Raw genomic sequence first — 13,835 nt, 5'->3', positions numbered from 1 at the left:
CACTGGGGTTTTAATCCCTCTGGAGCTGGACTGTCAATGCGGCCCCGAGCATTGGGGTGGGCTGGCGAGGCTGAAGGCTGTGTCTCCGTAGCCACCGAGCTCTTCCCTCCCCGTCCTGGCAGCTCCGCGGTGGGGCTGGCTCCCGGCTGACCCTGTCCCTGGCTCAGCACCTCCCGAAAGCGGCTCTTTTCCAGCCAGCCCCGAGCAGCCGGGCAGCAAACACCCGCTCCGGCTGCCAGACCACAAAACCCCAAGCCCAGCTCGCAGCCCCCAGCTCGCTTGGGAATGCCATAAACCCCCTAAAATTAAAACAAACCGCCCAACCCCAGCCCTCGCTTCCCCTCGGCCAGCTCCCCAAGGCTTTAAAGCCCCCAGCTCTGCTCTCGCCGTACGCGGAGCCGTGAGACAACGGGCAGCGCTTCCCACCGCTGCCACTCAGGGGTTTGCTCCAGCTGCTGGAAAGGAGCAGTCCCAGATTGCTTTCCCAGCCCGGCCCCTCGACGGGGTTCACGTTCACCCCACGGGAGGGATGTGGGTATGTGAACGAAGGCGGGATTTAATGAAACCCTTGGAGAGAAAGCCCTTGGGTAGGCACAAGCAGCCCCAGGAAACACCTTTGGAGGCTGTAGGAGGGGAAGGGGTGTCCGTGGGGGTTGGGAGCAGGGAGGGGAGGTGGGACAAGTGGTTTCCCCAGGCCGTGATGCTCCGGAGGACGCCCCCCTGCCCACGCTGCCCGGGCACACGCCTCTGCTGGCGCCTTCCCCATGGCTGGGAGATGGAGGGAGCCGGGAAGGCACGTGGTGCCGGGCAGAAGGAAAGGGAGATGCCGGCCCCAGCTCGAAGGGAGTGTTCCCCACCGCGCACCCCTTTGCTGCGGTCTCCCTGGAAGGGGACGAGCACAACGAAACAACCCCGTCCCCGCAGGCACGAGAGCGACGCAGGCGGTTGCTGACTCGGCTTTTATTGTCACAGGACGCAGCAGCGGACGGGTCGCGACGGGGAGGGGGGACACGGGCGTGTGACACCGCAGCTCTTCCAGCACGTTGGCCTCGCTCGGCCGCCGGCGGGAGGGAGGGTGAGGAAAGGGGCTGCAGGGAGCGGGGGTGGCGAGCTGGCAGCCCTGTTCCTTCCCCTGCCTGCGCCACCCCGCCGCTGGGCACGAAGGCAAGTCCTCAGGCCACGGAGATTGTCCCTTTGGGGCCGGGGCAGTGAATGGTCCGACGAGGGGCTCCCTGCCAGGAGCATCATTTGCACCTCCCGGTACTCCTGCCTCCAACGGCCGCCCAGCAGCACGGCTGGTGCCGTGCTGAGCCGCCGGGCAAAGGCGTTGGCGGGGCAGCCGCCGCGGGAATACTGTTCCCCTCGGGTGGAGCAGCGTGACCTCGGCCTGAGGCTTCAGCGTGCGCCAGAGCCGCAGCCTGGCTGAGTCGCCTCCCCTCGGAGACGGGCGGCCCCGAGCGAGCGGGGGATGTAAAATAAGGGGCAGACGCGGCGAAGGCAGAAACCCCAGCAAAGCACCGAGCACGGGTGCCTCCAGCCCGAGGCGGAGCAGCGGTGTCTGCTGCCTTCGCTGCCCGTTGCCCAGGACCTCACGTACAGTGTTCCCAAAGGAGGGTGTGCCAGGGGCCCCCAAATGGTCCAAAAGGGTGTTTTAGAAAAGCCAGGCGTCAACAGGCTTCTGGTTCCCCCCACTGCAAGCAGAGCTGTTTCGCTTTTAAACACGCCCTGGGTGCCAGCCCGTGAGCAGCCAGGGAGGGCGAGGGGCTCCAGCAGAGCCGGGGCCCTGCAGCTCCTCTGCAGGTGGTGGGACGTGGGGGTCTGCCCCTCCGCAGCGGCTCCCCCTCCGCAAACCCAGGGGAAAACCCGACAGACGGACGCTGGAGGCTGCAGATGGGCAAACCGGCTGGCCTGGCTCTTCGGGGAGGACCAGAGCCCCCCGCTGCCCACCGAACTGCCAGGGTCTGGGGACACTGAGGGGTGGGTGTGGGCAGTGGCCACCCCCCGGAGCAGCCAGCCAGGCTGGAAAGGTTTTGAGCTGCCAGGGGACTGGGGATTTTACCCACCAGCAACGCCGAGCAGCAGAAGCGATGGCCGTTTTCCCCAGGGCAGGGACAGCTGACGACAGCCCAGGAGCCAGCGCGACCCTCGGGGTCACCCCGGCGTTGTGGGTCACGCTTCGGGGCACAGACAGACCCAGCAAGCTTTCTCAGGGGAGCAGGAAAACCCACACAGACGTGTCTGTGCTGGGTCTGATCCCCTTCTGAGCCTCCAAGGGTCAACCCAGCACCAGCGAAGTCACCACGAACCACCTTTGCTACTGACTTCAGCCGCGCAGGAGGAGAAAGCGGGAGCAAAGGGGTGAGACAGACGAACAACCTCTTCCCTGCTGACACAAACCCCGTTTGTACAAAGCTACGGGCTTTAAAAGGCTGTTGTACCCCAGTCCCACCCTCCCCACCTCTTAACCTGCCCCTCCTGGGCGCCAGCACGGCCCCACAAGCTGCCCCTCCGCCCTGGGGCTGAAGCAGCGGCCGCCCTCGCAGCAAGGTAACCTGTCCCTCGGTCCCGGCTTGGCCGTCGCTCTCGCCTCCGCCCCGGGGACGCTCACTCGGGGATGTAGTCCCTGAAGGAGTTAAAGCTGAGGCTCCGGCCCGCTGAGTTCAAGGTGGAGCTGGCTTGCATCTTCGGGATCTTCTCCATCAGCTTCGACACTGTCCTCCTCTTGAAGGAGCCCGGGGAGAAGTGCCCCTGTCTCATGAGCTCCTGGTAGAGGGTGTTGAACACCGCCACCGTCTCCTCATAGCTGTCCCGGGTGGAGATCTCGTAGAAAGGAAGCTTCAGGGCTTTGGAGAGGTTTTCGCCGTCCTCCGTGGACACCATCCTGTCGAACTGCAGGTCCTTCTTGTTGCCCACGATGACCACGGGGGGCTGCTCGCCCCCGCTGCTCCGCTTGGGGCTGCAGTGGATGTGGTTGATGAGGAAACACAGCCGCATGACCTCGTCGAAGCTGCACCGGTCCGTCACCGAGTAGACCACAGCGAAGCCATCGCCCCATTTGATCTTCTCCTCTATCTGCAGGGAATCCTCCTCCTGCTGGGACAGACGAGCTCATCTTTACACCAGAAGCCCCAACATCTCCTGAATACCCAAGGGCGCCCGTCACCACCTCCCCGAAGGTTTCTGGCCCTGGGCTCGCACACCGCAGCGCCGCGCGGAGCAACGCGGGCAGCCCAGGGCAGGAATTTGATGGGCTGGGCAAAACGACGGGGGGAGACAGCAACCAGCCCCGTCCTGACGTGGACGAGGGGACACTTAGTGCCACTAAAGCGGGTGCGCGCGGGCAGGGCTGTGGCTCGACGGGCAGCCGGCACAGGGCTCTCCATCGCCCGCACTCCCGGCGCTCGGTGGCTCCTCCGACCCAGCACCCTCCTGCCCCCTCGGGCTCTCTCCCTGCCTCAGGATGCTCCAGCGACGTGGGGAGCAGAGCTGCGCCACACGCCGGTACGGGGAAGGGGGAAATATTTAGCTGACTGTGACTGATGTTAGAGAGACATAAACATCTCCAAAACATCCTTTTTCCGGGCTAAACACACCTTGATCGTTATTTTGGATAGCACAGATCAAAGCCGGCGGAAGAGCAGGGATTGCCCTCCGTGGCAAGTCGCATTTCCCCAATGGCCACGAAACGGCGTGCGCTCACCTGTCCTGCCGTGTCGAGGATCTCGAAGTGCACCATCTCCCCGTCGATGACGGCCGTGTGTCTGTAAATCATTTCTGGAGGGGGACGGACAGAAAAGCGTGTGTGAGAGAAGCCCCCCCAGGGTAGCAAACGACAACCCAGGCGGCCTCGATGCAAGCCGTGCTGGAGAAGTCGATTTTCTGCTGCAAACTACAGCCCCTGTGGCCTCCGTTTCGAGGCCACATCTTGAAGTGGTCCTCAGCCTGTCTCCCCACGCCGGGGAAGGGCAGCCCTGCGCCCACGGCGTCGAGCCCAGCATCTCCAACGGGCAGCTGAGCCCCCCAGCCAGCACCCGGCCGGCTTTCGCCTTGCTGGAAATAAACAGGCAACGGTGACGGAAGCGGCGGAGCAAAAAGGGGTCATGGAGTGGTGCTTCTGGAGAGGAAGAGGGGCTCAGCAGGAGGGCAGGAAAAGCTGGGTTCTGTTTTGAGACCCTGCTCCCGCGCTCACCCAGCCTCTGCCCGGCCGGCGTTGGACTACCCGGACGCAGCGGGGCAGCGGCTCCTTTCCAACCAAGCCACAAAAGCGGCTGCGAGCGCGGATCTGGGCGGCTCTTCCAGCACAAAAGCTGCTTCGAGCTCCGCTGGTGTCATCAGGCAATAAAACCAGGCGGCACTTCGCTTCGCAGCCGCTCCGGGCGCAGCACGCCCGGCGGGACACCTCGCTCCTGCAGATGGAGCACCGCGGGGTTCGTGTGCCACCGCACGGCGGGGCAGAAACCCGCTTGGCTCGGCTGTCGAGGGGATAAACCCGGCACCTTCCTGCTCCTCCGGCACGGGGAAGCACCAGGGACGCTCCCTGCCGATCTCTGTATTTTATCACAAGCCTGACGGGAGGGAGCAGCAGCAGGTGAGAGGAAAACCAAACCATGCTCCAGGGAAAAAAAAGCATCGCTCCCTATGACAAGCGAGGAGCGGGGATGTAAAGAGCAGCCGGGGCGAGTGCGGGGTTGTTTTGCAAACCAAGCCTTTCCCTTGGGTCCCCTGTGAGCCAGCTGGGTTGGGGCAACATGGAGACGTCCCCAGTTTCCCTTCCCGGCGGGAGTCAGGCACAGCCAGGTCATTTCTGGGATCCTTCAGCAGGGACACGACTTCAGTGCCCACAAAACCCTCAAAACCCAATGCAAAATAAAAAACCCATAGAAGACAGGAAGGCACCAGCCACTGCTCCAGTGGCTTAGATACTCCCTTCCCCTTAAAAGCCCCGTCCCAGCAGACTGCTGAAGGCTGAGGGAGCCGAGGGCTCGCCCCAGCGGGTTTTGCCTTAACAAAACAACAGAAAAGGAAAAAGGGACACGAGAGCCAAGGGAGGTGCCACGATGGCTGGTGGCTCTGACCACTGCCACTCTGGTCGAGGAGGAAGAGGAGCAAATACAAGGAGTCTGGGAGCAGGGTCGGCTCTGCTGGCAGCAGTGCTGCGTTCACCAGAGTCTCCAGGCTGAGCCAGTGGCAGCAGCGAAGGCAACAAGGAAAAGGACGTTACCTACCCAGGGTCGGGTCGTAGTCTCCAATGAATCTCCTGGTGATGAATCTGACGGTCAATGCTGTAAAAAACCCACAACAAACCCAGTTACGGTTGTCAGATCAAGCTGCGGAGAGACATCGGCAGATCGAGGCAGGAGGGATGGAGCAAGGACCTGCCCCAGCCTCACGGGCACCAGGAGAAGACATCCCAGCAGCGAGGCTGCAAACCCGGCCCCGTGTCACTGCGGGGTTGGGAAAGGTCTCTCCAAAGGCGCCCGAGGAGGCTGGGTCACTGCCGCGCCGGCCGGGGCTGCCCTACGGCAATGAAGCAGCAAATGGCCAGATCTTGGCGGCGAAAGGTGCGGGTGAAGCAGACTGGGAAAGGGTCGTGGATGCCCGGGTGGGTGCCTTGGATCAAGACTGTCACAAGCCCCCTTTTCTCCCTCCAAAGCCCCGGGATGACGGCACAGCCCCGCAGGCTGTCCTCCGCCTTGCTCTGCCCCATGTAGGATGTGGGAAGGACCCTCCCAGGCCGACGGCTCGCACCCCACCGCTCCTGCGCAGCCTAAAGCGTTCCCGGAGGTCGCAGACAAGGGGCAATTCAACAGCCCTGGGAAAAGGCTGGATGGTTTTTGCGTGCTCTTTGCACGTGTTCACATCGAGGCCCGAAACCCGCCATGCGATGGGCTGCCCCAGGATGTCCTGGGCAGGGCAAGAGGTCTCTGCCCGGCTCCTTGCACGACACAGCAGGCACCTCTGCCCAGCTGCCTGCTCACTGTCAGCAGCAAAACACCCGTCACGTCAACAAAACGCAGCCCAACGGCAACGGAAAACTCCAACGTCCCCCCGGGGTTCGGCTTGCCAGAGCACAGCAACCTCTCCTGCGCCGCTGCCGCCAGAAACCCCCCTCCAGGTCGCACGGACGCGGCAGCTGGGGGACCCCAAGGGCGGCAGACGGCGGCAGCAGGCGGGGTCCGGGCAGAGCCGCACGCGGCAGGCGGCTCCTCGCACGCGGAATTCGCTTTCCCGCGCGGCCGGGGCTGATAAATTGCATTTTCAGACCTTGACCCTGAGAAGATTTGTGCACGTGCTTAAGCTTTGTGCCGGGCGAGCGATGCCCTCGGCGGCCTCCAGCCAACCGCCTTCCGACGGCGAGCGCAAGGCGGGGGCGGCCGGTGCCGGGCCAGGCTCTCCCTCTGCGTCACCGGCGCTGTTGGTGGCACCGCCTGGGAGGGTCCCACGAATTTCAGCGCTGTTTGGTTAACCTGACCCCGGCACTCCGCACCGTTGGCACCGAACCTCATGAAATTCGTCAAAAGGCCAAAGTCGGAGGAACACAGGTCCCGGCAAACCGGGGGCTCCTCCCTACGCCAGCCACGTGCCGCGGCAGAGCTGGCCCTGGAAAGGCACCCGGCGGCGTTCGGAGCTGGGGCAGCGAGAGCTGGGCAGATGTCCCGAGGACCAGCCCACCCCCGGGGGGACACGTCACCTTCCCGCCATGCCTGCGCCTGGGAATTCACGTCCCCAGCACAGGGGCGCTGGGGACAAGCGGGGACCGTGGACTCCGTTTCATCCTTGCGGCAGCTCTCCGGCGTGCAGGGGGACGAAGCAGCCCCCCGCCGTGACAAGACCCCTGCCCCTCCCGCCTGCTGGCACCGCGTCAGCGCTGAGATGGCATCACTTGGCCAGGCAAGGCAGGAGCAGCCGCGGCACCGCAGCGCCGGCCATTCAACCTCTCATCCAATTACCACATCCCCCTGCGCCAGAGACGCCCAAATTACGCTCTAATGCCGGGCTGGGTGGAGGTCTGCTGCTGCTGGAGGCTCGCCTGACAGCGCCATCAAACATGGCAAGGGCCTTCTCCTCGCTGGGGAAAACAACTGCCCCTCGTCATCGCTCTCCATCCAGCCGGGCTGGAGGAGACAGAGCCCGGCTCCAGAGCAAGGGCTTGTTTGAGGTGGGCAAGCTCTCTGGGGACTGCAAAAAAAAATAAATCAGAGGCTCCCTCTGTTTTTCTGTAAGGGGCAGCTAAAGCTTTGCCATCATGGGAGGTCTCTAGACAGGTGTTTCCAGCAGCGGGGACAGCAGACAGGGCTGAGGCTCAGCTGGTAAATGGCCAGAAATGGGAAATGGGGGGGAAAAAAAGCAGAGGCTTTCTAAGTAATGAAGCAATTTGAAGGTGCTGAAAATCCTGCTGGTCTGAACGGGACAGGGAGGCAGCCAGAGCGTACCTGCCACTCCTGCTGACAGAGCATCAAGCTTTGCTAAACGTCCCCGATGCGGCCAAAGGGCCACAAAACCGCATCTGTCCCTGACCTGGTAAGTGCTGGGATTTCTCACGGTCTCCTGCTCCAGAGCCAGCACAGCAGGGAGCCTCCCCCCGGCACCGCAGCAGCCCCGGGGCCACGGCAGGGCCATCCCGATGGCAGCACCCTGGATGGCACAGGGAGGTGACAAGAGGAGACGGGCGCTCGTGAGAATGGCAGAAGCAAGCGAGGTGCCGCCAAGCCCTCGGTGAGCTGCTGCCAAGGCGGCTGCACTCCGGGAAGAGCGCGGCGAGGCTAGAGGCATCCCGAGGGCGGACGCAGGAACACGGTGCTGAAGAGCTGGTCAGAGACGTGTTTTCACTTCGAAGCGGAGCTGACAGACTTTTTACTTGACTTTTCACACCTGCAGCCTCAAGCACCCCACAAAAAAGCCCTGGGAGAGCTGCGAGGAGACCGCGATGCTCAGGCTGAAGGGGAGATGCTGGTGCTTGGCTGCCATCAGTTTACCAGCAGCGGAGAACTTGCCTCCACGGCTACGCCAGGGGCTTAGGGCAAGAGAACCCTTTTGGGAAGCCCATGGCTTGGAGCCCGTGGCTGCGGGGAGCGATCCCTGGGCTTCACAGGGCAGGAGGAGCGACGGCAAAGCCGCGGCGCTGTTCGGCCACGCGCACAGCGAGGACACGGCGTACAGAGCCCGTGGCAGCTCGCTGAAACGGGCCGGCTCGTGCAGGGTGGGATAATTACCAGGCGGTGGTGATTTAGCAGAGACTGGCAGCCGTGCAGAGGGGGGGCGTGGGGATGTGTCTGCCCGCCGGGGCTGCGGCTTGCAGCTCGGCTCGGACCGAGGGGAAACTCCAGCTGCAGAGTTCGGGAGCAGCCCCGTAAGGGCCGTGCTGCGGGAACCCGGCTGTGGGTCGTGGAGCTGAAAAAGCAACGGAGCAAATGCAACGGGAGGTTGAAGCGTTACACCTGCTCTGCTCAGAGAACGTCGGAGGAGGTGGCGGAGGGTCCGGTCCTGCCCCGGTGAAACTCCCCGGCACCGGAGGGGCTTTCGCATCAGTGGAGAAGGAACCAGTCTTGAGAAGAGATCGCTGCAGGTGACCAGCTGCATCTCCCGAGATCCCTCCTGCTGGCGAAGGACCCCCTGCCCAAGCCCAAGGCTTACTTTTCTACTCGCCTTCATCTCCATCCCTGCCCTCCAGAATATCTTTCTGCAGGGAATTGCCCTTAGGATGCAACAGGGTGGACTTGGGAAGCTCTAGCCTCTCCGAGAGCAGCTCCCCACCCTTGCAGAGCGAGTGAGCTTTCCTCTCACCCTCAGATCTTCCCTACAGAGCGAAAAGGGGAGCTGTGTTTTGGGGAGAAAAGCCGGCAGCAGCGCAAACACCCTCTCAGATGTTGTTTCAGAAGCACCTTTGGAAAGGGTGAGGCAGCACCACTAACCTTCATGCATGGTCCCCAAGGTCTAAGCTAATTCAAACGACCTTCCAGGCTGCCGTGGTGCTCGGGATCCACGCGCCCGATGCCGCAGAGACGCCGGTTCAAAGCAAAACCCACCATGTGGCCTTTGGGACGTAACATCTTCTCAAAGCAGCTGCTTTGAAAACTGTCGGTGCCTGGGCGTGATTTTCTGGTGTAGGCAGAGAAACCCGCGGGTCGGAGGCTGAAGGCAGCACAGGAGCACGGCTAATGGAAACGGTGCTGGAGCCCTTCACGGTGTTAATGACGGTAATGGGTACGGACAGGCTGGCGGGGACGGGAGTGAAAGGCAGCAGAGAGGCTGAGAGCTGGCTTGGAAAGGCAACAGGAGCGGAAAGCGAAACTGGTGGAAAATGAGTGGGAACAGAAGAAAAAAAAAAACAAACAGCGAGAGCAAGGCAGGAGCGCAGAGCCCGGGAGGGACGGGACGGAGAAGCTGCGCTCCCGGCGTCGGCGCAGCGGGAGGAAGGAACCAGAGCAGGAGTGCAGCGGGGCGATAAACCTCACCTAAACCAGGACACGGTATTAGACCCCCTCAGAAACACAAGGCGTTGATGAAGAGCTAACACCAAGCGGGGCTGGTGCACTCCCGCCCCGAGCTTGCTCTCCCCATGCAAACCCGGGGGCAGCCTGTCCCAGTTGGCCATTGGCAAGTGTTCCCTTCCCCCCTGTCTAGTCCCACCGTGCCCGTCAGGATCCGTGTGTGTGCCGTGGGAACCTGGCTTCCCACCCGAGCTGGGCCTTCTGCTTTCTTCAGCCCCAGTGTCTCTGCCCCAAGCGGCTTCTCCCCCCCCACACACCTGCCCGGCTCCTCTTTGGGGCATTTGTCATCCCCTCGCCTTCCAAGCCACCTCTGGGTTTCAAACCCTGCCCATCAGAGAAGGGATTTGATGGAACAAGCATGTAATTAAGCAAAACTGCTCTGTGGAGATAACCAAGGGTCCTGCAGGAGGCATCTATCAGCATCTTCAAAGAGGTGACCGAATTACCGGGGGGAGGGCAAGACAAGTCAGGCTCGATTTCTAGAAAGCACCTGATTCTGTGTCATATGTCAGGCAGCCACCCAAAGCCGGAGCACATGGTGGTGTATGAGAAGAGGAGCCAATTAAATTGATTAAAAACTGGCTGGAGTGCAAGAACACGAGCGAAGCTGCCAGTCGCACCAAGAGGATGCCGGCAGAGAGGCGTCAGCACGTCCACGCAGCCTTATAAGGAATTTTTTTTTTCCCCATCTTGAACATAAGTAGCCTCAGGAAGGGCTCTCCTTGGAGGGCCCCAAAGCTGAAAGGGTTAATTTTCTGTTCCAGTGGGTCCCTAGGAACGACTCCCGGGGTGGTTCGATGCGCGATGAACCTGCCGTTGCGGGGAGGGGCTGGGCACCCCCGGGACCGCATCGAGCCCTGGGCGCCCACGTGCTGCTCTGTTTATGCTGCTGCACAGCGCGGCGGCTCGCAGCACCCATTCATCTGCCGCTCCTGTGGCGCGAGCAGCGCGTCCCTCTCAAGTACGGTGGAGTTCACACTGGCCAGCACCAGCGGCAGAAGAGAGAAGATAACGCAGGCTCTGGCTGGGCTGGATTTACAGCCTCCGCAGGTGATTTACAGAGCCCAGGCCGACTCTCGGCAGGGCTCAGCCACGGGGCTGCACCCAAACCCATCCCCGCTCGGAGTTTCCGGGACCTCAGATCACCAGATCTTGAAGGTTTCCAAACTGCTCCAAAAAATCAAACTCTCCTGCTAAGAACTGAGGGGTTTTTTCCCCCCTCTTTTTGCAGCTGCCCAGATTTCAGCTGCCTTTCTGATTGCTCACGGCCCCCTCTGCTCCCGACCTGGCTTCTGCTTCCCAAGGCACCGACGCCAACAGCTCGCCTGGCTGATGCTCTGGCGTGGGGTCTGCTCCCACCCTGCCAGGACCAGGAGCTTGGCAGCTCAGGGATGGGTTTGGATGAAACCTGCCTTCACCCTCCCCCGCTTCCCCTCCCCAAAACGGGGGATCCCCACACATCGCACCCCTTCCTATTCCAGCCAGCCCCATCTCGCCCCTGCTTGGGGACCAGCCGCCTCCCGCAGCCCATCCTCCCCAGCCCCGCAGGAGCTCGAGTGACGATGCTGATGCTTTTGACTCCTTCCTCGCATCTCCCAGGCGAGTCCCTCAGGCCGGTGCTCACGGTCCATTACCCGGGGCGTTAACCGCCCCGCCGGGCAGGGAAAGCACTTAGAGGTTTCCTCACACCTCCCCGGCTGGCAGCAGGACCCGGCAGCCTGGGCACAGCACTCGGGGAAGACGACACGCTGTCCTTTTGCAGGAGAGGACACGTGCAGGGCAGCACCCAAGGGGACAGAGACAGGGAGAGCCCCACGTCGGGGCAGCTGCCAGCCCGCGGGGGATCATGTGCTGTTCCCGGGGGCTGCTCCCCGTTCCTGGCACGCTCTGGCTCTCTCTGCCTGACCCAGGTACTGATCACCTCCCTCTGCCCTGACCTCATGGCCTGGGTTATCGTCACAGCCCCAGAGGACGGCAAAGAAGCCCCGCTGAAGGGCGTGAAGGTCGCAGGCACCCGCAGAGCCGAGCCGTCGCAAGGCAGACCCTGCGGGTCGGCCCCGCACTGTACCCAGCCCCGCCGCGGCAGCCCCCAACGCGGCTGGAGGAGCCTTCAAAGACCCTCGGCGTGATCTGACCCTACGGCGGAGGCACGACAGCCTCGTGCTTGCCCGCAGGAGGGGCCCAGAGCTCCCGGGCGCCCGCCCTGCACCGCGTGGGATTAGAGCCGGCGGGGGAAGCACGTGTGCTCAGAGCCAGAGCAGCTCGTACGCTTTGTACCACCATCGCTTGCGGCTCCATCTGCTCGCAGGGACGTCGAGGCCAAACGCCACACACGGCCCCTCCCCCCCCGCCGCGCTGAGCCCCGTTCCTGTGCTCCCGCTGCCCAGCACAGGGCTGCTAATCAGGATCTGGGAGCTGCCACCTTTAATTTAATCAGGGAAATGATGATTTTTCACTAACGCTGGGCGAGAGGAACTCGCCGGTTACTGTATATGGAAACACTTCAACGGCACCAACAGCCAGAGCCGCTGGCCACCAGCCAGGCCAAGGTGCCACCGCTGCGGCGCGGTTGAGGGCTGTGCCTCTTCCAAGCGGCGAGGCAGCAGGACGTGGCCCTGTCCCCAAGGACACGGCAGCCCCAGCCGTGTCCCCCCCAGGCTCTGCGTGGGTCGCTGCCCCCCGCCATAAACCCAGGGCTGACCCCTGTGGACACGCACCTTTCCTGGCCAGCGACGGGCACCTCTGAGCCCGCTGCCGGCACGGCGGGCGCTGCGCAGACACGGAGCGGAGGCGCCTTCGCCCCTGGGTGCTCCCGGGCCGGGGCAGAGGAGCGGGACGGGGTGGAAGGATGATGCCCGGGTGGGCAAGGGGAGCGCTCAGGTGCCGCCGGCGCAGCATCCCCAGTGCCCACGCCGGCAGCCGCGGGTGGAGAGCGCCGAGCAGAGCGCCGGGAAAGGCAGGTTTTTCCCTAAAAGAAAACTCAACCCCGTGCTGTGACGCGAGGCTCCGCGAACCCGGCGCCCTTTGCTGAAAACAGGCAGCGAACTCCGAGGACTCGGTAAAAACACGGACCTGAGCTCGGCTGTCGGCCCCGAAAGCTCCCGCGGTCGCAGCTCCCACCCTGACCCACGGCACGGAACCCCCTCGGGACCGGCCCCCGGCTGCGAAGCGCCCCCCGCCGCAGCCGGAGGGGGGGAACTCGGTGCCCTCAAGCGAACGGGCTGGGGGCTCCACCCGGGCGATGCCGCAGCCGCCCCCCAGAAACTCAGTTCCTGTCCCCAACCTCCGGGACATCCCCCGGCCCCGGCTGGACCCCGGGGGGCTCGGGGGGGGGGGATGCTGGGGGGATACCGGGGGGGAATGTTGGGGGGGGTGCTGGGGAGGGGATGTTGGGGGGCATGCCGGGGAGGGGTGCTGGGGGGCATGCTGGGGAGGGGATGTTGGGGGGCATGCTGGGGAGGGGTGCTGGGGGGATGCCGGGGAGCCCCGTCCTACCTGTCTTGCCCACGGCGCTCTGCCCCAGCACGACGAGGCGCAGGGAACGGGCCGGGCTGAGGCTCACGGAGCGGCGCAGGGGCCGTGGGAAGCTCATCCCGGGGCCGGGGCCGGGGCCGGGGCCGGGGCCGCGCCGAGCCCCACCGCGCTCCCCGCTCCGCCGGGCGCCGCTCCGCCGGCTCCGCCCCGAGGGCCGGGCCGGGCTCAGCCCCGGGCTCGGTGCAGGCGGTCCCCAGCTGATGCCCACCTCCTCCTCCTCCTCCTCCTCCTCCCCGCGGAGCTGCTCCCTACCCCGTCCCCGAGGAGCCGGGCGAGGGGTGGTTCTGTCGTCGTGCCTCAGTTTCCCCGCACGCCACCAGCTCCGGGGGCCTCCGCCCGGAACCCTGCGGCAAACGAAAGGCCCGGAGAGCTGCTCGCCTAGAAGGGGGCGAGGCGAGGAAAGAGCAGAGAACAGCACGACACCCCCCGCCCCAGGGCAACATGGCCAGGGGCTGCCTCCCCCCCCCGAATCCCTGCATGACATCGCCATTTCATCCTTGGCCACGTCTGTGTGTGAGGGGAGTAGCCAAAGCCCCCTTGGCTTAGCCCCTAGTCCTTGCCCTCGCCCCAGCCTTGAGGTGCAGCGCGGTCCTCGCCCAACACACTGGGCAGAGCCCGCTCGCAGCGCACGGGTGTGTGGCAGGATGGTGCTAGCCCCTGCCCCGACCACGAGCGAGGTACCGAGGGAATCCTGCTCCGTGCAAATCGGTGACTAAATCCCCCTTGATACCAGAGAGCTGAGACCTGACATCAGGCCTGGAACCAAGCTTTGCGTGTGCCTTGGTGCAGCAGCACTGCGAGGCTGTTAAA

At 63.9% G+C, this 13,835-nt stretch overlaps 1 protein-coding gene across 1 annotated transcript; it reads right to left on the bottom strand.

Annotated features, from left to right (window-relative positions):
* Positions 1–2,604: 2,604 nt before the first annotated feature.
* On the bottom strand, positions 2,605–13,083 carry LOC104352747 (ras-related and estrogen-regulated growth inhibitor). The gene is made up of 4 exons (XM_086472303.1): positions 12,987–13,083; positions 5,226–5,282; positions 3,701–3,774; positions 2,605–3,090 (listed from the first exon to the last, which is right to left on the bottom strand). The coding sequence occupies exons 1-4, from the start codon at positions 13,081–13,083 to the stop codon at positions 2,605–2,607; spliced, it is 714 nt and encodes a 237-aa protein (XP_086328429.1).
* Positions 13,084–13,835: the final 752 nt, after the last annotated feature.

This window comes from Leptosomus discolor, chromosome 12, assembly GCF_034619465.1.
Source record: "Leptosomus discolor isolate bLepDis1 chromosome 12, bLepDis1.hap2, whole genome shotgun sequence".
In the NCBI taxonomy this organism is placed as follows: domain Eukaryota; kingdom Metazoa; phylum Chordata; class Aves; order Leptosomiformes; family Leptosomidae; genus Leptosomus; species Leptosomus discolor.
The sequence above is the reverse complement of the archived record's forward strand: the minus strand, read 5'-3'. Positions and strand labels throughout refer to the sequence as shown.